Source organism: Ostrinia nubilalis, chromosome 21 (genome assembly GCF_963855985.1).
Source record: "Ostrinia nubilalis chromosome 21, ilOstNubi1.1, whole genome shotgun sequence".
Taxonomy (NCBI): Eukaryota; Metazoa; Arthropoda; class Insecta; order Lepidoptera; family Crambidae; genus Ostrinia; species Ostrinia nubilalis.
Window position 1 is genome coordinate 9,305,188 of NC_087108.1, and position 24,003 is coordinate 9,329,190.

The following is a 24,003-nucleotide window of genomic DNA, read 5'->3' on the forward strand; positions in this document are numbered from 1 at the left end:
ACTGAATAGTACCATTGTAAATCCAACATTCAAAACTAAGATGAGGGTGAAGTATGCTGCGCATGCTCTGAGTAATACCGTGGCAGCTATTTTAAAAATGATGGCATGGAAAGAAGTTTCTGATTGCAATGATACAGCATTTGTGATTGAACAGTTAGATAAACTATTTGATTGTACAAATGGTCCATCATCTTTAAATGACGTAAAGAAAGGGATCCGGGAAAATGTTTCCACATCAAGTAATCACATTGAGTCTTGGACCTTTTATACTGATAAGTTAAAAACCATAAAATTTATAACAGCAGAAAACACGATACTAAAAAATGTTAAATGCGTAAAGGGATATCAAATATCTATCAAATCCTTAAACGATATTTGGGAAAAGTTAAAGAATGAAGGGTTTAAATATATGAACCTTAGACAGTTTAACCAAGACTCTCTGGAAAACTTATTTGGAATCATTAGGCAACACAGTGTAACCAATAGAAATCCCACTATCACGCACTTTACTGCAGCGCTTAAAACAAGCATGGTTACTGGGCTGAAAGTGCCTCATAGCAGAAGTGCTAATTGTGAAGCAGACAACAATAAACATATGCTGGAATATAAAGACATTTTAAAAACTAATTTAAAAACAACAGAAATAAAAATTAATGTTCAAGATTCCACAGACACTGAATTTTATCCTGTGTTGTCTATCCCGGACCCTGAAAACTTAGAACAGCCCATTGAAAATTTGTGTAGCCTTGAAAACCAACCAGTAGTATATGTAAGCGGGTATTTAGCTGCCAAACTATTACAGAACAGTTCTTGTTTAATTTGTGAAGAGTGTTTGAGCGTGAAAACTCCTGTTGACAATGATTTGTATGCATATATATCTCTTCGCGAATGGTGGCATGATAAAAAAAGTCTCGTTTATCCAACAATTCAATTATGTACCACCGTAAATGAAGCTAAACAATTTTATCATGACCATATTGCCGACCAGATATATATGGAAAATGTTGGAAAATTCATTTTCTTAATGTTGAGTACAAATTGTAATTTTAGTTGGTTTAAATGTCAACAACATAATAAATAAATTTATGATAAGATGTTTAAAATATTAAGTTACCTTTTTCTAAGAAAAAGTTGTAAAATCATTAATGACAGCCTCATAAAAAGTGAAAACAATTTTGCTGACAAAAGTAAAAAAGCACAGCAACAAAGCATTGAAAAGTAATCTTAGGGCTGAGGTTCGATCAGCTGATAAGAAAATTAAAGATGTTTATAAATAAAAATCCTATTTTTTCTTAGAAAAAGTTGTGAAAATAAAAGTTTACAAAATTATCATTTCTGTACTTTGTTATAATTTTCAATAATTCCGCATGCCTACAACTGCTATGTCATGTTCAATACTTATTGTAATATACCTATTTTATTTCGAAATAAATAATTTACGTTACAAAACTTCGTTTTACTTACACATAGTATAAAATAAAAATAGTAATCATTAAAATATTGAAGGTTCCTATACTAGATATCGATATGCAATTACAACCCTAGCAAAGTATCGATAATCGATAAGTTATTACGAACGTCACTAATACTGTCAGAAAATAAGGCATTATGTTGGTAGCTCCGCCTGTAGTTTGTGCGGTTGGTAAAGATTTGCGGGTCGTTCTCTAAAATGCATATGTGTGCGTGAGCTCAAAAAATATCTATGGAGTGCCGTCTCTTACTCTTTTATGCTCTTTGTAGAGAACCCTCTCTGTCAAATTTTTGAGCCTACTAATTGACAGCCTGGTGTTAAATTCCCTGTACTTAACCTACGTACGTAACGCTCACATACATACATAGTACACGCACACATACATACATAAAGTCCACGCACACATACACACAGTTCACGCACACATAGGCCCTCATAACCTTCAAAGAATTATTGTTTTTTTGATGTACAATGTAGAATTTTTTCAAATCCATTATTTTGAAAATATTTATCTTTATGGTGTACGTATTGTATTATTTTCAAAACAATGGATTTGGAAAAATTCTACATTGCACATGGAAATGCAAATAAACAAAAACTTTTCAATTTAATAATTTTACTTTATTTATGAACACACATAATATTATACACCAAAAGCGTCTTTTCACAAAGTTTTCAACAACACTAAAAAAGCATTTTTGCACTTTGAGAAAACTCAGATCACTTGTGAACATAACAGAAAGTTTCTTCGCGATTCACGAAGGAACGAACAAAACTCCGATGAACCAGAACAGCAGCAGGTACGAAGGAATAAACTTGAATTTGACTCGACGACTCTTCAATACTTTAATAGGGCCACAGAAAACTTAAATGATGGCTAAGAAAACAAGAATGCATTTAACATAAAAAAACAACACCGGCCATTTTGGAGGAAAAACAATGTTGCCATATGTTAAATAGTAATTTCTACTACTCTATTATGTAAATTATAACAAAAATGTCAATGTTCAGTTTTTAATTAAAACAAATTAATTTCATTTAAAAAAAGTTTTCACATTGTAATTAACAATATTCTCAAATATATTTTAATTAAGAAAAAAATGAAAATTTGAAGGAAACAGGAGCAGCGACATCTAGAGCGTTTTAGGGTAGTTAAAAAGTATTTGAATTTATTCACCGATGTCGCTGTTTGGAAGCAAGTTTCACTTCGATGACCGTTGTATGGAAGTTTCCACACCCTGGAGGTGTGTATGTACTCATACAAACAGTCAGTGATTAGGTAAATAAATAAAAACCAAAAATTAAAAACATAATAAAGTTTATTGAATTTCGTTTAAGTAAGTACATAAATAGTATGAAGGTACCATCATCATGATCCATAAATGATATACTGGACAATTGAACACAATTTACTTATACTCTAAATATTAATGTATTTTAGTTTTGTAACAACAAATAGGTATGTTATTCTAAATAATTACTTATGCTGCATCCTCCTCATTAATTTCCTCAACTTCAGCTTCTCTAAATGGGTCAAGCAAAGCCTCTTCTATCTTGCTGGGGTCAGGCTTCCTTATGACTCCCATCTCTTCAGCTGCATCAAGGCATTTCTGGGCATTTTCCTTAGTCTTGTCATACTCAGGGCCATCAAGTTTTGTCAATGCCATCAATATTTCCATAACATCAGTTTCAAATATCTTTGCTGAAATATCTTTGTCATCTTTGATAATATTATACAGCATGTATGTCCCCCTGAATTGTATTTCCTGGTCTGGGTTGGCTAACAAACATCTCAAAGTTTCCAACCAAGGCTGCACATCCAACAGCCTTCTACAGCACACTTTGCTGACAGATGTTAATATGCACAGGGCCCCTGCAGCAGCTTTTGCAGTGTCTACATCTTCTTCTTGACACAGAAGATACAGATACTTGGTCTTGTCATTGTTGCTTTCATAAGTTTTGATAACTTCCTCAGACTGGACCAAATTGCAAACACATTGTGTGGCTGCTCTCTGAAGCATCATGTGGTCTTCATACAGGTAATGTTCAATCTTGGACAGTCCTCCTTCTTTGAGTATCCTATTTCTGGTGGTTTCATTCATTCCAGCTAGGTTACAAAGTGCCATCAGGGCTTCGAAATTTTCCAATGCTGTGCATTCTGGATGTAGCAGAGCTATTAAAGGTCTGACTACTTCTAGGTTCCTCTGACCTGGGAAAGCTACTTCTGGATTGATTGTTATTCCTATTCTGGCTAAAGCTTGTGCTGCTTGTTTCTTGCCTTTATCAGTACCTTCTAAGGACATAGGTAAAAGAACTTTAGCACCACCTTGCTGGACTACAATACCTCTTAGTTCAGGTAAAGCACAAATAGCATTAAAAACTCTTGCAATCAGTTCTCGTGAATTGTGACTCTCAGTTTTCGCCAAGGCAACTAAACCAGATGTTACTCCAGCTTTGGCCAAGACAGTAATCCTTTTATTGATAAAATCAGGATCATCTAATTCATGTGTTTCAGGTACATGGTGTTTAGCAAACTTTGCAAGCTCCAGCATCTCAGGCAGCACTTCTTGCTTTTCATATGCATTGCATAAATTGACCAAAGTGGTTACAACACCATACAGACATGACTGATCTCCACTTTTTGCTAATTCAATGAGGGACTGAATGGCAGCTTTGTCCTCCACTAGCTTTTCTTTGACATCAGCATCCAATGTTAGGTAGGAGAGGCCCTCTGCAGCCCATTTCCTCACATCATTTTCTTTAGCAGGATTCACTAAGAATTTTCTGCATGCTTCAGCCAGCTTCTTTGTTGAGCCATCAGCAAAAGGTCTGATGGAAGCATCATCACCTCCAAAACTTCCAACTTTACAGAGACCTACTAAGGCTCTTACTCTCACAGCGTCATTTTTGCATGTATACAGCTTCTTCAGTATATCAACTCCCTTATTGACTATGGATCTTGCTTTGTCTTTCTTAGATGCTGCAGCCACTAGACACTCGCAAGCAACTTTTTGTTGAAGAGAATCTTCAGTTTGAGCCATTACCAGGATCATTTCCAAAATACCTTCTTTTGAAATGACATAATTTCCAACATCAAGGGGACCTCTGAGCAGTGATGTGATTGCCACCGTCACCCTGACCTTTGACTCAAGATCAGGTGACATGAGTTTATCCTTCACATACTCATCAACTTGACTGTTGAAGCGTTCTCTAGCTTCATCATAGTACATATTTTCATAAATCCTTGCTAAACAAGCTGCAGCAATAGTTCTTGAGGATGGTGTAATGTTCATCGCTGATTCATATTTATATTCTTCAAGCTCACTGCACACAGCTAACAGTCGCTGCAGTCCCTTGATTTCAACGAACCGTGAAGCCCAGTTGAGAGTGTTGTAGTGGCAGTTTCTCATAATTAATTCCATGATAGCATCCCTGGCCAGACCACTGATGACTGCATTTGTGATGGAGTATGTCAAGCAAGTCAAAAGTACATCAATTTCACTTTTATTTTCTTCACATAAGTTTGGGTCAGGCTTACTGTCTTTTTTGTTATCCATGCCTGAAAAGGTGTTAAGTATTACTTGCAAACAATACTGTGCTGCATTTACTGTCTCCTCATTAGTGCTGTCGATGACTTCCAGGAACCAAGGAATACCAACAATTTTGATGATACTTCTAGTTCTCTCAATGCTCCTCTTACACAATTGACTGATGGTGCGTACAGCATTGATGTATATCTCATTATTCTTCTCCACTTTGAGTAATTGTTGTATTTTATGAACAACTCCATTTTTCAGCATGATATCTGCACCTGCATTTTCCTTGGCAAGCACTAAGAGGTTAGACATGGCTTTCTCTCGTTTTTCTGTGTTTTCACCAATGTTGAATGCCAATTTAAACATCTGCTCGACCTTACTACTGGTTTGAGCATTTTGCCGAGCTCGTTCCTGCACGACGGCGTGAAGTCGAGACAAAACTGGTTGCACTGCCTTGTTGGAGGGGTCCACTGTGAATATGGTCTTAGCATCCCTGTAGGCTTCTTCAAACCTCCCTAAGCTCTCCAAAGCTTGCGATCGACGGAACAGCGCTTTAGGGTCTTCAGCGACTATTTTTAGGGCTTCATCGCAATCTTTTATAACCTTTTCGTACTCATTCGTTTTTAGATATGCAGCAGCCCGATTCTTCAAGTAGGTAGATAAATCCCGGCTATCTTTCTCCGCAACATTGATGGCTTTGGTATACAGAGCTATCGCCTCATCGTATTTCTCCGACTTGAAAGCTTCGTTGCCTTTATTTTTGTAAGTTTCTCCTTCTTCGTTTTGAACTCCCATTTTTATAACTTTTTAGAAATAAACTCGGGTAAAACTTGGCGGCTGCGCTTTTATAGTACACTCGAAGTTCTGGTAAGTTCCCGTGTGTTCTTGATGTGGCTACATCTCAAATTTACAGTCTAAAATAGAACTTTATTTTTGTTCACCTTATGAGGATACGTACGTACAATAGTATAGGTATTGAGTGACAGTGACACTGACATTTAGGTGAACAATCAGAAATAAGAATTTTATTTTTTAGCCAACATTTTAGGGTTAAATATGTTTTTTTTATTTCATTTTATTTGTTATTTTATTGATAATTTTTTTTAGTTTTCTATACAAAATAATTCAATTCAAGCCCCGATTACGGTAACTTTTAACGTCAACAATCCAGACACGCTTCTCGATTCTGCGATACGATTGGTCGTTCAACAGCGTACGTCAGCTGTTTTGACCAATCGTATCGCAGAATCGAGAAGCGTGTCTGGATTGTTGACGTTAAAAGTTACCGTAATCGGGGCTCTGACCATTCTGAGGTGGGCACGGAACACCCGGCCCCCCGTTATAAACGCGCGTGATCGTTAAGTTGTTTGATAACTTAAAATATTTGTCACATTGCATTTATTGTGGCCATGTTCCTTTCCCATATAAATCAATCGTGTCGTGTGTATGGTACGCACGTATATTTTATAAAATGCCCGGTCCATAGTTTGTACGTCAATGGTAAATAAGCAATGATGTTCCTTTCAGAAAGTTGATAAGTGTGCGTCGACCTTTATAGCTCAAATACAATCGAAAATCGAGACTTCCGCCTGAAAAAAGTAATGAAATGTCTATGGAATAAAACTTGTTTCTGTCAAACTGAAACTGTCAAAAAACTTCTGTCTGTCTTCTATATTGTCTATGCCTCCTACACCTCGTGCACTGGAGATTCATCTATTTCATTAGTATTATTTTGAAATAAATCAAGAAATGTCTGCTATAAGTTTGTTAAATCCTAAAGCTGAGTTTGCGCGGGCATCTCAAGCATTAGCAGTAAACATTTCTGCTGCAAAAGGTATTCAAGATGTGATGAGAACTAACCTCGGTCCTAAAGGCACAATGAAAATGTAAGTTTTTGTGTCGATTAAGCTTTATATTACTGAGAATAAACTTCAGAACGTTTATTTTCACCCGTTACATTCTGATTATACGAAAACTGTGTGTATACTCTTGATAATTTGTCTGAAAATTGAATGTGAAAAGTCATATGATCGTCGTTTCATTAGGTTGGTGTCGGGGGCGGGTGACATCAAGATCACGAAAGACGGCAATGTGTTGCTCCACGAGATGCAGATCCAACACCCGACGGCTTCGTTGATCGCGCGCGCGTCCACGGCGCAGGACGACGCCACCGGTGACGGCACCACGTCCACTGTATTACTCATCGGCGAACTCCTGAAGCAAGCTGACATTTACATCAGTGAAGGTATACAAACTTACAATTTCTATGTTACTACAGTATACAATAATAAAATTTCTGATGATTATGATAAAAAAAGGTTCTGCCATTATCCTCGTAGCGCCCACGGATTTTTTGGATCCTCTTTAACTACGACCCGACCGTCCTTCTTATAGGACATATAGTTATAGTCCTATCAGCCCAAGATTTTGAGTTGAAATTCGTATGTGTTAGAGTTACCGGTTTGAAGTGAAACTTTCAGGGTATAATTATGATTATATTAGCATGTGTTTTTAAATTCAATTATTTGTCTACCTTTTGTTCTTTACAAAGGCCATCGGGCCACAAATACTAGATTAAAAGGAAGTATTAAGTGATGTAAAATTAAATAATACAAAAAATTAGTAGTGTAAAGAGTATTAAATTAATAATAATAATAAATATAATAAATATTTTTGAACAATTTAACACATAACGCTATCTAGCCCCATAGTAAGCAATTAATATGCTTGTGTTATGGGTGCTCGCTTAACGGATATACTACATTATATACGTTTTAAATACATACATATTATACTAGTAACACCCAGATCCGTCACAGAAATTAAAATTCATCATTTCAATTTCTGCCCGGCTGGGAATCGAACCCGGGACCTCTCGGCATAGTAGTCCCTTTTAGAACTACTACACCAAACGGCCGACAAATAATTAATTAATTAAATTAATTATTAGTGAAAGATAAGTTGCATTTTTATATTCCTAATATTCCATAAACCAATATAACACAAAGCCACAAACTAAAAATATTATGATATTTTTAGTACTAGCTTCGACCCAACCGCCTTCACAAAGTACATATTATTTCAAACCAAGATTTCGCAGAATTTCTGCCCTAAAAATGCAAAGTAATTATCTCTATTTAAGTAATACCTATTCGTTAGCAACTTTTTGCATAAAAACATACTCGACAACCACGGATTATCATAAAAAAATGCGATTTACTAACTACGTGTTAGTGAGCCGTCCATACCGCCGGCCATTTTTCAAAAAATCTCATCTGTCAATTGTGACAGCCAATGGTAGCATACCGGAAACTGTTCCCTAATATTTCGTTCAGAAATCGAATTAAATTATTTCTTTAAGCCGCGAAATTTCAAAAATCTAGACAGAGTTTAATAATATGGCCTTCTGAAAGGCGCATGGGCGGTAATTGAAAGTTAGTTGAAAAAAGTTCTGGGCTGTAGTCGCCATGTTTATTTTGGGTTATCAAAAGGCGCGTGGGCGCTACGAGATTATCATTCATTAGTCATAAATGGATGCAAGATACTATTAACGATTTCCTGCATATTCTATCTTATAAATCAATTATTTTTAATTGCTGAATGTTCATTTCAAAGATTTTGTCATATTTTATCATATTTTAATTTTTTATTTATCTAGGTTTGCACCCAAGGATTGTCACTGAAGGATTTGACCTGGCTCGTACCAAAGCCCATGAAGTGCTGGAATCCATGAAGATCCCAATTGAAGTCACCAGGGAAAGCTTGCTTGATATTACAAGGACCTCTTTGAAGACAAAGGTGAATATATTTTATTTTATTTATCTCATACATAAGTAAACCAACCAACCAAGTGTACATAAAGTGAATTAAACCCTTAGATAGACAAATACAAATCCTCAACAAGGGAGTGTATAATGTCTGCTAATCAAACCAAACAACATTACTTGGCCTTTTTATACCTATTACCTACTATTGAGAAAGTGACTGAAACTTAACTAGAATAATTAAATGTTCTTTTCACTAGCACAGATTACTGATGCAGTCTTTGTGTATTTATGTGTTTTGTTGCGAATAAAAACTTAAAAAACATTTAATATTCAAGAAAGAAATTGATCTAAACTCGCTGTGAAATTTATTTCCTACACCAGAAAACACCCTGTATTCACTATAGACCTAGACATCTTTGAATTTGCAAAAAAAAAGATTGTTTGTTTTCACATAGGTTCACCCCAGCCTAGCAGACGTGCTGACCGACGCGTGCGTGGACGCCGTGCTGGCCATCCGCACGCCCGGCAAGCCCGTCGACCTCCACATGGTGGAGCTGATGGAGATGAAGCACAAGACTGCCACTGAGACTACCCTCGTTAGAGGTATGATTGGTTGATAACTGTTTGATGATTAAAATCACTTTACAACGTCCCAGGATGTTTGTAATTTGCAATAATATACTAGTCAAAAAACTCTTTTTCGTAGTCTCTGTTACCCCTTGGTTTCAAACTATTTTAGTAGTGTCTCAGACCTCACTTAAACTAGAGGCAATCTTACAATACCTACTTATTTTATAAGCAAATGCATAACTCATCAACTAATTTACTATGAGTTATTGTAGTCTGAAAATATTTTGTGACAATATTATAACTTCATAAATTCAGGTCACTAATTAATTTTTGTTTTTCTATTTCAGGTCTAGTATTGGACCACGGCGCGCGTCACCCAGACATGCCCAAACGCGTCGAGAATGCATACATTCTCACTTGCAATGTCTCACTGGAATATGAGAAAACTGAAGTCAATTCAGGTTTCTTCTACAAATCCGCTGAAGACAGGGAGAAGCTGGTTGCTGCTGAGAGGGACTTCATTGACCAGAGAGTCAAGAAGGTATGAAAAATGACTAATGAACTTTGAATTATTATTTTTACAGTTCTATGTTTAATGATCTCTGAATCCAGGAAAACATCTCATGGTTATTGTACTATTATTTTCAGATTATCGCTCTAAAGAAGAAAATCTGTGATGGCACTGACAAGAGCTTTGTAGTTATCAACCAGAAGGGTGTTGATCCTCTATCTTTGGACGCTTTGGCGAAGGAAGGCATTGTGGCTCTCCGCCGCGCCAAGAGGCGCAACATGGAGCGCTTGGCTCTGGCTTGCGGCGGCACCGCCATGAACTCCGTCGACGACCTCACCGAAGAGTGTCTGGGTTACGCGGGACTGGTCTATGAACACGTTCTTGGAGAGGACAAATTTACGTTCGTTGAACAATGCAAGAACCCCATGTCCGTCACAATCCTCATCAAGGGCCCCAACAAGCACACACTGACGCAAATCAAGGACGCCGTCCGTGACGGTCTCAGAGCCATCAACAACGCTATCGAAGACAAATGCGTCATCGCGGGCGCAGGCGCCTTCGAAATTAAGGCTAATATGGAGTTGCAGAAGTATAAGGATACCGTGAAGGGCAAGTCCCGTCTTGGCATCCAAGCTTATGCTGAAGCCTTGCTGATCATCCCCAAGACTCTAGCTATCAACTCCGGTTACGACGCGCAAGACACGATTGTCAAGCTCCAGGAGGAATCGCGCCTCAGCCCCGACCCGATCGGCTTGGACTTGAGTTCCGGGGAAGCTGTGAAGCCCGCAGACATGGGTGTTTACGACAACTACATTGTCAAGAAACAAATACTCAACTCCTGCTCGGTCATCGCGAGCAACCTCCTCCTCGTGGACGAAATCATGAGAGCGGGAATGAGCAGCCTAAAAGGATAATAACAATGAGAACATTTATTTTAAAACTTCGACTAAATTTCGCTCACAAAATGTGCTTTATGTTTAGTATTACTACCACAGCATTTTATGTTTGCATTACATACATTTTCTTCATTTATTATAAATGCTAAAAATGTGCTATGAGTATAGCATGCACTAATATTAACTATTTTACTAAATAAATGCCTTAATATAGTAATGTCTTCTTTATTTAATGTGTTTGAAATGAAAGAAACACTGACTTTAAAAGTAATTTATTACCATTAAACACAATCACATAGATCAACATAATTATAAATATTTATTTCTAGGTACATATTTAAAAATAGAGGCCATGACACTTCACAAGATGTTAGTCACTTATCCTTATTGTATTTGATTGTTCTTTCAAATTCTTTGGAAATACTTAAACACTAACAACAGAGTAATCCCCAACTATTATTCCAACACAACATACAATAATTGAACAGTTCCAAGTCTAGTTGGTCACCTATCAAGTCCTATGTAAACACAACTTACTATGAGGAAGCTAAGATTTTTTTTTTAGTTAATTTATTCGAGTATTACACATTCCTTTACCCATACCTCGTATTTCGTGTAGAAAGTGTCTCAGAAAGTAGACTATTGCTGAGATATAGTCACTATAATGACCGATATATTTTATGACTTCTAGTTTTCTTAAAATACTATTGTTCTTTGATTCAAAACTTCTGAATGTTATGTTTTCTGAGTCACCCTATATTATAAAATTTCAATCCCTCTTCAATATAAACTATAATAATACTTATTATTGCATTAATTAAATTTAAAATAACAATAACAACACCAATCACTAAACACCGACTACGTAATATCTTAGATATAGTATAAATAAATACATACATAAAATATACAACAAATAATAAGCGACTGGTAACAAATCACATACAACAGTGGTAAAAAATTTAAAAAATCTATGATTTTTTTAAACACAATGGTTAACTTAAATGCAAGTAGATTTATATCTTGGAATAAGGCTGTAATACTTTATGCTTTAGCACAATTTGTACAAAAATAATAATATTTGGCCACTATAATAATGGTAGATCTTGCTAATCTTCAGTTCAACAACCGCATGCTTGGTAAAATAAAGGCGCATCATTTTGTAAAGTTACCCACTAGTGCCTTTGTTGTACCAAACATGTCTGATTATTTAGATATCCCCAGTCCTTGTCAAATCTTAATGTGATGTAATATCAGTTATAACTTCAAAACAATGTATCGGCTTTATTATCCATCTTTCTTACTCATGCTAGCACCCCGAAGTGACAGTTATTTAGAGCCAAATATAACGAAATAATTTGTGGAATAAGATCACTGGGGTAAATTGGAAGTCTGGGTAATATCTGCAGCAGAGATATCATCGAGGTTTGTTAAATCCCTTAATTGGTTTGTTTGGCAGCGATTTCAGCTCGCTCATTGACGTCGATTGTGGCCAGGTTCAGGGAAGCGACGCCCATGTGCAGTATCGTGATGCCAGTCTTGACGACGGCGACAGGCATGCTCACGAGCGCAATCAGCTTAAACAGCCCCATGCCCAACACTGAAATAGAAAGAAACGTAAATATTATACCATGTATAATATAAAGCTTATGTTTATAAAAATACTGATTATTGAGAGTATGAGAGTATGTATCGCTAGTGCGGCTTAAGTAACACATCACGTAGATACATTGCTGGTGTCGGCAACCGAAAAATGTGTGAAACATCTGCAGTTTTTATGGACAAGTGCTGCGGCAGCGGCGGCACTAAAGACAGATTACTGAATAGTTACTACTGCTTTATGCAGCATCATTACACCAGGACCTAGGACTCTACAATATTTTTTACTTGATTATAATATTGTTTAATTACCTGTGGGTCCAGTATAGAAGTACATCACATACAGAGCCGCATAAAATGCTTCATTTCCGGCGCACATGCAGAACAGAACGGTTTTGTTCATGTAGTAGAGGCGCATGATAGGGTTTCCCGACATGTCTATGAACTTGTGGGACGTCTTCCCCTGCAGGGTTGTGGTGTGGAGATACAGCCAGTGGCCGGTGATGTCTATGGCCATGGACAGTTGGAACCAGAAGGTGTACTGCGGGTAGAAGGTCGCGAGGGTCATCATGAGGCAGCTTGTGCCGGCGCGGTCCGTAAGCTGGTCCAACATAGCACCGAATTTTGTACCTGAAATCACAGAGTAAATTGTATTGAATAAAAGGTATGTTTAATTAAAATGTGTAGCATATTTTATGTGGTGGGTATGGATACTTGGGCATTCTGTAAGGCAGGATTCACATTGACCGGCGCAAGTCGGCGCGCAGTGCAGCGTCCGTTCGGCCAAAATGCGCGCGTCTGCGCGCTTATCCGCTGGAATACGCTCGGAGCCGACCGGCTTCCGACGCATGCTCGCGCATCCGTCCGGATTGAAATGTCAGTTAATCAGTTAAGAACTGTTAATAAAATACTATTTTCTTTACGGCCATGTAAGTGCGCTCCGACGCGCGCCGGTCAATGGTTATCCTCCCTAAGTTTAACATATTGACACTCTTTATTTCACTGATTCATACATGCATGTCAGTTTGTTTGTTTATCTCTCCATAACTACTGAAAACATAAAAAATGAATGAGATTAGTATTTTGTGTTTTAATTTTCAAAAGTTAGTGCTGCAACTTTTATTCTTAAAACAATTTGGCGGAGAACAATTTTTCTATTATTCATTTGTTAAAAGTTATAAAATTATCTGTGTTACATCCTAATATTTTTTATGGTATACAAAAAGTTAGGCTTAAGATAAGAATTTTATAGATAACTTTTTCTTCAGACGGGTAAAATATCACAATGTCAACAGGACTAATATTTTTTATCTGATTAGAAATGCTTGTAGTTTACGTTGGTAACAAAAGTAATACAGTGGAATCTCTATAACTCGAATCTCAAGGGAAATGCAAAAAAAATCGAGTTAGTGAGTTTTCGACTTAACAAGAACTTCGAGATACAAGGACTTAACTGCTGAAATTTCGACTTGTAGAGGACGGACAAGCTCCGCTATAAGTAATCGTGTCCTGTGGCGACAAGGACAAACATCACGTTCACAGCTGTGTTACTTAGAAAGTTTCATTGATGTATTCTTTCATTGCACGTGTACAAGACAAAAACAATAGATTAGAAGCCCCGAACCCGAACATTCATTTTGGATTTTATTGCTATTATTTCGGGGAATTCCAAGTAAGACGTTATTATATTTTACTAACTACGACTTACGGAGTCCCCTTTTTTTTTTCGAGTTATAGAGTATAAATATGTATCATCAATACTTCGTAGGGAAATAACATTTTGTTCGAGTTACAAAGTCTAAATAATTCGAGATACCGCGTATTTAGGTGCTCAGCGGAAGGGAATGGCAATTTTTTTCGACTTACTGAGGATTTTGACGTAACGAGGTTCGAGTTATAGAGATTCCACTGTATGATCATAAACTTAAGTATCTATTCAGTAGGGCTTCGATAACCCTCACGCCCAAGTTTTATATACCCTGTAACATTATTTATGTCTAACAAATTCCTATGTGATATTTTGATGTATGAGATAGAACTAAGTTCCAGCCAATAACAAAATATAGGAATAAAGTTGTAGGCAAAAGTTTGAATAAATAAGTTTTAGCACAGTGCTTCATTTCTTATAGATAAAGCAATGCCCTTACTTTTAACTATATGCACATAATTTTGGCAATGTCAATTAGTCGTGAGTACAATAGGTCATCTTCAAAACTCATTTACATATTTTGTAAGGTTAATTGAATTTTAAGTCATGTATAGCTGAACTTATATCTTTTAAACTTTTAAATAATTCAAAACAAAATAAACTGAATGATGTTTAAATTTAACAATACAACCATGCATGTACTATAACATTTCTAATTCAATTAAAAGATACCTTACAACCAAGGGCAACAGACACAATACTTACTTTGATTGAAGAGTCTGGCTGCATGACCATCAAAGGCATCAAGTAATGCAGAAGTAACGTAGCAAGTACAAGCTACAATGCAGTGTGTCGGCATATAATACAGCGATATAATAAGAAGAATAACCCTGGCGAACCCTGAAACAATAAATTTGGACCATTAAAGTAAACAATGAGCTAAAACTATGATACAGTCTTATTTGAGTAATAATATCTTACCAATAATGTTGGGAACAAATAAGAAAATGTTTTCCTTTGTTTCAGTCATTTTCGTAGAGAGTTTTTAATCCGTAAATTATTATTTTCGCAAAACAGGAATCTGCGCTGCGGTTCTCCTTTTGGAAAATCAATAAATGTTTATTTTTTTAATTTCGCTTCGATGACATTTCACTAGGTAGGGCTTGACGATATGTCTTAATCGAATTATGAAAAGAATGAGCTACCAAAAATTACGGAAAAGCATTTTTCAACCCTACGCATAGCTCAGCTCTCATTCAGTGTTGCCATGTTCATGACTAATTATCTACAAACGTAATTATGAATGTGGTGAAAATTGGAACCTTCAAAAACTACATGTATTTGACAGATTTACTTGCAAGTAGCGCCATCATTCGTGTAAACAAGATATTTGTTCATTGTTTTATCCTTGCTTTGCCAGAGGGCGTTTGTGTAGTCGTTAAAAATGTTAGTCGGAAGCTGTCGAAAATGATGAATTCGGTTTTGCAAATTTTAAGAACTTTAGATATGTTGTAGAAAAATACTAAATCATGATGATTTAATAGCTAGGTTGTGTAAAATTATATTAAAAACGGGGTAGAGAGTGATTTGGTGTGTAAAAGTCATAAGACTTGTGTCATCTGACTGCTCTTCCTTCAAGATGGCTCCTCCGCCGGAATATGATAAGGAACCGAAAGCCCCGGATAAAAGTGCCGTAACAATAGCTAATGATGACTCCAAACTTCTTCACAACATCGTGAATGACCAGCAAACCAATTCGGATCACAAACCTTCAAATACGGCTGCCAACACTGAAGTTGAGGTGAGCGGGTTTAATGTCTTTTTTAATTTGAGATTTTATTTGTTTGTTCTATCTAAATCCTGTCCATCATTTTACTGTAGCGATAATATGCTATTATTCGTGTATTTTGTATGATTATAAACGTGCGGAAACCGCAATTATGCAGGTAAAAATGGCGAAAGACGTCAAAAATAATGCATTTGTGTGTACCAATTACCAAATGGTAACACGGGCATGCGATTTAGACGTACACAGTGAAGAAACTACGATGATGATTGTTATTAAAAATTGTTACACAGCGACACATTTTCACTCAAAATAATATTGTAGAATGGCCAAAAACTCAGAAGTTGTTCATTGTATCCAAAATGTAGTGTAAAAAAGTGGAGAAAAATAGATAGTGACTATTTGTAACTCGTGTCCATGAACTTTTTTAATTCCTATTATATTTTACTGTAGATTACTGCCCAATTATGATTTTTAGTTACTCTATTTACCTTATTCAGTCAAACTTGCTAAATAGAAATCAATAAACTTTATTGTGATCACTACACACAAACAAGTTTTTATTGTGGACTTCATGAACATAAGTACTGTAGGTAGGTAATATTTAAGTACATGAACGTAAATATTGTTCCTATCACGGACAGGGAGCTTTAGAAAATTATATTGTACGCATAAAAAAAAATCGAAAATGGCCTGAATTGCTTCGAGAAAAGGATGGTACGGCCAGCGTTGCCAGTTTTTTTTTTTTCGCCAAGTCGGGACTTTGGTACTTTTTGAGTGAAAATAGCGGGATTCTTCCGTCAGAAGCGAGACATAGTAAAAAAACGTATATAATCAAAGGTTTTCAAATATTTATCCTTTTATTTGACTTAAAATTACGTTTACGTGACAATAGATAGCAAAAGTAGCCATAGAAAATGTATTTTAACAAAACAATAATATTTTAAATCAGATTTACTCTATCGTTAAATTCGTCTTTAGAATAAAAAAAGAAAAATCGAAATAAAAAAATTATTCTTTAGAATAATATGGAGTTTCAAACAATAGTCTGATGAAGTGAGTGTGGCCAAAATCGGGACGTCTGGCAACGCTGGGTACGGCCGTGCCGCTTTTTTGCTCGACTTGGTGGGGGCACTGCCGTGCCCCCAGATTAAATATTTTTACTTTCTGGTTTTTGTTTCTTTAATTTGACTGTATTAAGACATGCTCCAGTGAAAATTCCTACTGAATTACTCCTAATTTTATTACTATTTACCCTACTTTATTGATTTCATTGTATTGTACTGAATCTTATTGCCAACAAATAGTTTAAACTTACAACAATACGGTCTTACAATTTTAATTATGTAGATATCACATTTTTATCATACAATTTAAGTTTTTTAGACATTCAATATTGTGTGGAATACTTCTTCTATTGATCATTTACAATCAATTTTTCAATCAAGCCTATTATCTGTAGAACTACTTCCTCTCTCCTAAAATGCAGTGCCCGACAGGGTCCATAATTGTATCTTACCTTACCAATAACACCTTTTGTAAACATTATGGAAGCAATAAACTATTGAGTATTGAGTATTGAGTATTGAACAAGTTTGAAATATTGCCAGTTTTTTTTATGGAAAATATAAATGGTTGTTATTTTTAATTTCTAAAAAAAAAGCTATCAATAAAAGTATGAAATTAATTAAATATAGTAATTGATTACATTTATCATCATGACGTAAACTAAAATTGTGTGATACTATCACACAGTTTCCAACCAGGTATTATTAGCAATAACAATTTAAAGTAACTAAAATCTACCCATTTATTTAAATAAAAGAGCATTGAGTTTAACTGATGCTGTGTAGGTTTTTTATGTCGGCCCTTTGGTGTAGTTGTTCTAAAACAGACTACTATGCCGATAGGTCCCGGGTACGATTCCCGGCCAGGCAGAAATTGAAATGATGAATTTTAATTTCTATGGCGGGTCTGGGAGTTACTATATGTATTTAAAAAGTATATTTATGTAGTATTATCCGTTAAGCTAGCACCCATAACACAAGCATATTAATTGCTTACTTTGGGGCTAGATAGCGCTGTGTGAAATTGTCCAAAGATATTTATTTATTTACCATAGAAATCATATTCTTGCTTCGACTTATTTGTCATAAATTATTTACTGATTTATAATGCAGTTTCCTCAAGGATCAGCTGAATATTAATTATAATCAGTAATGAATAAACCTGAATATTGTGTCCTTGATTCCTTTGACAAGTATGCTTAATGTTGTTTATTAGGTATCAACTTTATCAAGTGATGCAATCCTGAAAAACCTGAATAAATAATATAATTATAATTCCATATTAAGTTTTTACAGCTCATCTGGCCAGTATGCGGAGTGCAGGCTAATTCCTCTATTTGCCTCTGTCTAAGGGAGGTCCATGCTTTGTGCAGTGTAAACTAGATAAATTATTAGTATGATGATAGTTTTAAGAAATGATTAGATAAAATCTTTTTTTTATTTTTTTTTTTATTAAGGAAACAAACAGCATGAATTGATACATGATTTAGTTAGACATCCTTTTATACATGAAAGTAGACAAGTTCTACTATATTTTTACCAAGCATATTATTGATTGCCTGCTGATGAAATGCTTTTTCTCATAAAGCAACTGACGGTAATTTAAAAGCAATTAGTCAGGTACATATGAAATCTTTGGACATTCCATTGTACATTTATTTGTAAACAAACAAAAGCTAGCCAGTTAGGTTGACACAAGTAGGTTTTTGGACACATGTCCAGATCCAGAAGCCTCTAATTTCACATTATTAATATGTTATTTTAAATTATATCTCTGGTGCATTAGCCAACGGATCTTAGATCCATTAGAATAAAATAATAAAAATCCATCTTCAGCTTCCATTGCTTCTAGTAGGAAATAGGAATACCTGTTGGTTTATCCCATCCATGTTATACTTAAAAGCTTAAGACTATTAAGAAAGCAAAAGGGTAGAAAACAATAATTATTTATAACTGGTATACATAGCATCCACAGATAACAGCTTCTACAAAATTGTTTTTTTCAGTGCTTTGTGGAATACTCATATACTAGTATCCTATCCAGTGAAGAGAGGCTACGAGGAGTTATGTAGTGTGCTTTCCCCGATTTTGTAACTGGTGTGGTCAGTGATCAACTCTCTAAAATATACGATGTCTTCAGGTGCCATTGGTGCGACGAGGTTTCGCTTTAGATCTCGATTTCCATTGTCTTAAGCTTTTAAACTTGAAAAGCGTTTAAAATGTAAATAGTACGAGTTACGAAGGAGTCACTCCTTCCCCCACTAGCCCACCAGCAAACTACTTGCGCGAAAATTTACGCTGTGGCACTGGCTTCATTGATGGACGATTGACCTGTACATGTATGTACCAATAACGACCACGGACTTTTTATAAGTCAACCTCAGAGGACAAAAAGAACCCGCTTCTCCTGTCCCTCTTATCTTGAGCTTCCTTTCGTCTACGAGAAGTCTTACGAGACCCACGACGCCTATACAGTGGAGTAGAAAGAAATCACCCACCCACCCCCCTTCCTATGTCAGAGATCTCCTTTTTTACGTCGGGAAATGCTTTGCGAATATCCGACTGGGCTCACTGGCCGATACGGGCGGATTAGTGGATTATCAGTGGAACTCCCCGCCAGAAGGGCCTCCTAAGGTGACCTGATCGGACCACAGGCTCACTTTGTCTTGCCATTTTGAGCTGACCTTAATCTGTACTAAAATTCCGTAGCACTTACATTTACGCATTTTGATACAAAGCTTGTTTATAGCGTCCAACAATTGCGTTTATAACATTAAGTTTCCTCAGTGAACGTTGGTAATTAAAACATGCAATTCACTCGAAATGTACCGTTGTGTAAAATATAATGAGAAAAGATACGTGTGTGTTTCTTACTTTGAGTTAGTAAGTATCATTGTAGCATATAAATTTAGCGGCGATACAATTGAAACGGTTTACTTGTTTTGTTAGCACCAGATCAATTGGTTCTACGAAAGAGATGAGCATTTATTTTTCCATTGCGCTAAATTTCTTGTCTGAAAAATGACGTAATATCCTTAGTTTTTGCTGCCCACTGTTGGAACTGCATTGCAGACAGTATGCAGTCGAAAATTTTATTAGAAAATCGGAAAAGTAGCGGTGTTGAGTTGATGGTAAATTTTTATTGTCTTAAATTGCGCTCTATTGAATTCTATTATCCTTTGACCTTTATACATATTTAATTTATCATAAAAGCTTGTAAGCTTTACAAACTTGGAAGTCTACATTATTTTAGAAAAGTATTATGTTGATGTTGTATTGAAGACATTGAAGTACGTACATATCTATTTATTCTGTGGTAATACGTAAAACAAGTCACATAATAACTTTAATATAAATGAACAAAACACAAATTCCTGTTAACTAGGCAGGAAGATATTCCCTGGATAATAAGGTTTGGTTGGTAATGTCGACGTAGATCGAATACTCAATACTCAATACTCATCTATTTACTTACTATATTTACCTTTATTCGATTACTATTAAATTCATATCCTTCACAAACATTTACAAATAATCTAACCTTGTTATAATATTTATTGTCATAGTATTAATAACAGATAGGGAAAAACAACATTACAATATTATTATATCAATTTTTTACTAGGTTTGTCGTGTAGAACGGAACAGATGGCTCGCTGAAAATAGCAAGGCATCCATACAACAGCCTCATCAATTTTTTGTCGCAGATTGACGAGCTCGAAACTAGTAGGTAACTTCTCATTTCGGGATTACAATACAATAGTGCAAAATGACGACTCCGGCTTCGGCGTCAACAAAAAATATAAAACCGCGACTCGCGATTGAAATTAGAGAAATAATCCAAGTTTAAAATGCACTCCATGGTAAAACATGCAAGTTTATTGCGTTTTAATGATTTATTATGTACCTTCAAGGCTGTAAGAGTTCTGTGTTTTTATAATTCGCATCAATCTCCATTTATTATTGAAAACCTGTGGATACTTTTTTTAAAAGAACCTTTTGTAAAATTATATGGCACGCGGCGGGTAGCAATAAAATAACACTTCTTACATAGCCCGGGATGGTTACTAAATCTACCGCATGAAATGCAGTCTCAAATAAATTTATACCGCAAGCGAAAAATGTTCTACGATCACGCTAAAGTTCATTATTATTCTGGTTTAATTGGACATTCCAGTAGTTATTTTTCCGTGAAAGCGGTAATACAACTAATGTCGTTAATGGTGTACGTACCTACAATTTGTTTTGCAATAATTTAATATCCTACTAAGTAGGCGGTCGCAGACAGTTATTGTGCTAGTTAGGCAGACAATGTCATATAGTAAAGTGTATTAGTTGCTAAGGTTACGAATTATTTTCACGTAAGTTACTATTTTTTAATATTCGGTAATGGATTGTACGCTTTAGTGCTCATATTCATTTTAATCACATATTAATATAGAGTTATAATAAACTTATTACAGTAATTGATTTGTGTCTTACATTTTGGCTGTATGCATCTGATACAGTTAGCGTTAAGCGGTCATCTTGACCTGGTTTTATATTTCGTTGGGTTTAGAATGGCCGCGTCGGGCCTAGACGGTTAACAATGGACGTGTCCTGTTTTCGTTATCATATATTTTACCTGTTTATCCCCATCTCGACCCTTGCGCTTGTTAACAGAGGATTCATACTTGTTACCTGTACAATCTTTACCGGGAACTGTTCATCATATTTCTATACCACTTCTTTTTGTCTAGCAACAATGTTATCAAAATCTGTTATTTTAGGAAACCGTGCTCATTACGTTCCCTAAAACTTTTTTTTTTCTGTAATCTCCCCTGTGTATCGATAAGTGATAGATTATCTCGGCGGAAAAGTGAACTTATTTCCTGTTAACTTTTGGGTTTAGTTTTCAAGAGTTCGTCAAAAGTTTTGTATAAGCGGCCGTCACCTAACTTTTTGTTGTTTTGCATAATATGTAAATCTAGTCACACAACGATAAAGTTTTTTAAACTACTGTTACTGTACAAATGTGTTACCAAAACGAAGTCGGTTTAATTGAAACGAATTGTTGTGCCCTGTACCGTTTGCACGCTTGGCTGCCGCGAAAGCGCTTCCAAAGCAGAGCGTAGGTATAGCGGCCGGGCTGGCGACAACAGCGGCATAGCGGCGACGGTGTAGACTTACGCGCGTAACGGAAGCTCCCGGAGCCTTTGTGCGGGAGCGCCGTCACGCTCCGCGTACTACTTTATCATAAACGGGCTTAGGCTTTGGCTCTCCGAAATTATGATTTTAAACATTAATTAGTTTTTTAAGGGGCCGCACATTAAATCCATAAGACCACCACTCATCGTCATATTTTTATTAGTAACGTAATTATTATAAGAATATGTTTTCTATGGAGATGATATGCACACAAAATACTATTATCTTGATTTTCAAAGAGCTACCAACTAAGATATCAACGCGTGTGCGTTGAATATTTTTATTTTATTTTCATGTCCTCCATATAAAGTTACGGTAAATCGTAAACTTCAGTCGTATGTGCGCAAATTGAAAATAATAGGCATTTGAAATGTGTGTTTAATATTACATAATGTGACGAAGAGTAAGCATTTGCTATCTATTCCTTGTTTTGTCAGTATTTGTGTCGGTCTTCAAAGATTATCAGTTGCCGAAATCTCCACTTAACCTGAAAATACGGAACTGGCATTGTTCCAGGCGGGAACACACCACGGCCCAGAATTGGCACACGTATGGGGTAGTTTGTTCTGCCTTTGAACTTAATGCTTAGCTTAATGAGCCAACTCTACAGATTTGGAAACTTTGCCGAGAAACATTAAACAATTTTATATTCTAGTCGAGTAATTCGATTTGTGTATTATCTTGATACCATTAGCAGTAACTATTAGGTAATCTGTGTTATTAGTAACAGCTACATACAAACATTCATTATTTAATCGCTGTAAATACTTCAATTCAGAAATTGCCATATCTATCCATTATGTTTGTAAAATAAATCTATTTTGGTTCACCTTCTAACTATTGTTCCAAAAAACGTAAACTTATACAGTGAAACTTGGTTAAGTGGGACCTGGATAAGTGAGAAACCTCCATAACTGGAACTCATGCTGAGGTCCCAACACTTTGGCACTGAATTACCTCTGTTAGTGGGACGAGGTAAGCCTCTATATCTGGGATTTGTTCTTTCGATTTATCATCATAGTTACCTCTATAACTAAGACAGCGAGTAAATTTTATAGGCATAAACCTCTGTAACTGAGATAACATTGTTTGTTTACTCATTCTTATTCTACCCACAAATTCCACACGTAATTCCAAGTACGTAAGTACAAATTTTGAGCTTCAATTACCTTCAGTTTTAGTTTCGCTTTACTATCATACAGATGTTTATTTGAAAAATGCCAAAACGAGAGCTACAATCGTTATCATTACGTGAAAAACTGAAGTTAATATCCGTTTATGAAAGTGGGAAGACACGCGAAGAAGTTTGTGCCGAATTTAATGTGCCAAAATCTACTCTTTGTAGAATAATTTAATGATCGCACCTGTATAACTGAAATAACCTGTATTCTCACCTCTATTAATGAAACCCTCTGTAAATGAGACAGATATTTATTTATACCTGTATATCTGAGACACTGGGTAAATGGAATACCTCTATAAGTGAAACGACATTGCAGGTCCCTTGATGTCTCACTTAACCAGGTTTCACTGTAATACCGACCTAACTAAGAACTAAAAAAAGATGTTAATTTCGTTGAATACAAAAGAAAAATCAAAGTAAAAAGATAATGAATACCATAAAAAATTCAAAATGCTACCTAACGTAAATTGTACCTTAGTCTACCTCATTTCAATTAGTCGAAACTTTTCTGGTCTCGACCCTCGTCCTCGAAATTAGGCTCAGATTCTCAGAAACAGTCGTGCATTTTAATGAAGCTATCATTCTAAGACTGTGCTGTGATAATGATGGACACGAAGACAAAAGTTCGCGTGTCGCCTGTCTTTGAAATTCCTGTAAACAATATTTTAGTTCGAGGTTAGAAAAAGGTGGCACACAGCAATAAATTACCAAAATTCGAAGGCGTAATAGTTGGTTTTGGTGCTCTTTAGCAAATTAATCATTAATTTATTATAGTAATTGAC

At 35.8% G+C, this 24,003-nt stretch overlaps 4 protein-coding genes across 4 annotated transcripts in view; 2 read left to right on the forward strand and 2 right to left on the reverse strand.

Moving 5' to 3' along the window:
• Window positions 1-2,772: 2,772 nt before the first annotated feature.
• Window positions 2,773-5,986, reverse strand: LOC135082335 (protein unc-45 homolog B). The gene has a single exon (XM_063977124.1). The coding sequence runs from the start codon at window positions 5,800-5,802 to the stop codon at window positions 2,953-2,955; it is 2,850 nt and encodes a 949-aa protein (XP_063833194.1). The 5' UTR covers window positions 5,803-5,986; the 3' UTR covers window positions 2,773-2,952.
• A 677-nt stretch (window positions 5,987-6,663) lies between these two features.
• Window positions 6,664-10,968, forward strand: LOC135082337 (T-complex protein 1 subunit zeta). The gene is made up of 6 exons (XM_063977125.1): window positions 6,664-6,893; window positions 7,053-7,252; window positions 8,666-8,805; window positions 9,230-9,377; window positions 9,692-9,885; window positions 9,993-10,968. Exons 1-6 carry the CDS (start codon window positions 6,757-6,759, stop codon window positions 10,767-10,769), a joined length of 1,596 nt encoding a protein of 531 aa, XP_063833195.1. The 5' UTR covers window positions 6,664-6,756; the 3' UTR covers window positions 10,770-10,968.
• Window positions 10,969-11,007: 39 nt separating this feature from the next.
• On the reverse strand, window positions 11,008-15,126 carry LOC135082338 (CDP-diacylglycerol--inositol 3-phosphatidyltransferase). The gene is made up of 4 exons (XM_063977126.1): window positions 14,980-15,126; window positions 14,764-14,898; window positions 12,663-12,980; window positions 11,008-12,351 (listed from the first exon to the last, which is right to left on the reverse strand). Exons 1-4 carry the CDS (start codon window positions 15,026-15,028, stop codon window positions 12,191-12,193), a joined length of 663 nt encoding a protein of 220 aa, XP_063833196.1. The 5' UTR covers window positions 15,029-15,126; the 3' UTR covers window positions 11,008-12,190.
• A 289-nt stretch (window positions 15,127-15,415) lies between these two features.
• LOC135082393 (caskin-1-like) overlaps window positions 15,416-24,003 on the forward strand; it is a 39,994-nt gene continuing 31,406 nt past the window's right edge. The window contains exon 1 of the mRNA XM_063977188.1: window positions 15,416-15,799. Within this exon, the coding sequence (XP_063833258.1) occupies window positions 15,638-15,799 (162 nt within the window). The 5' untranslated portion in view covers window positions 15,416-15,637. The remainder of the gene's footprint in view (window positions 15,800-24,003) is intronic.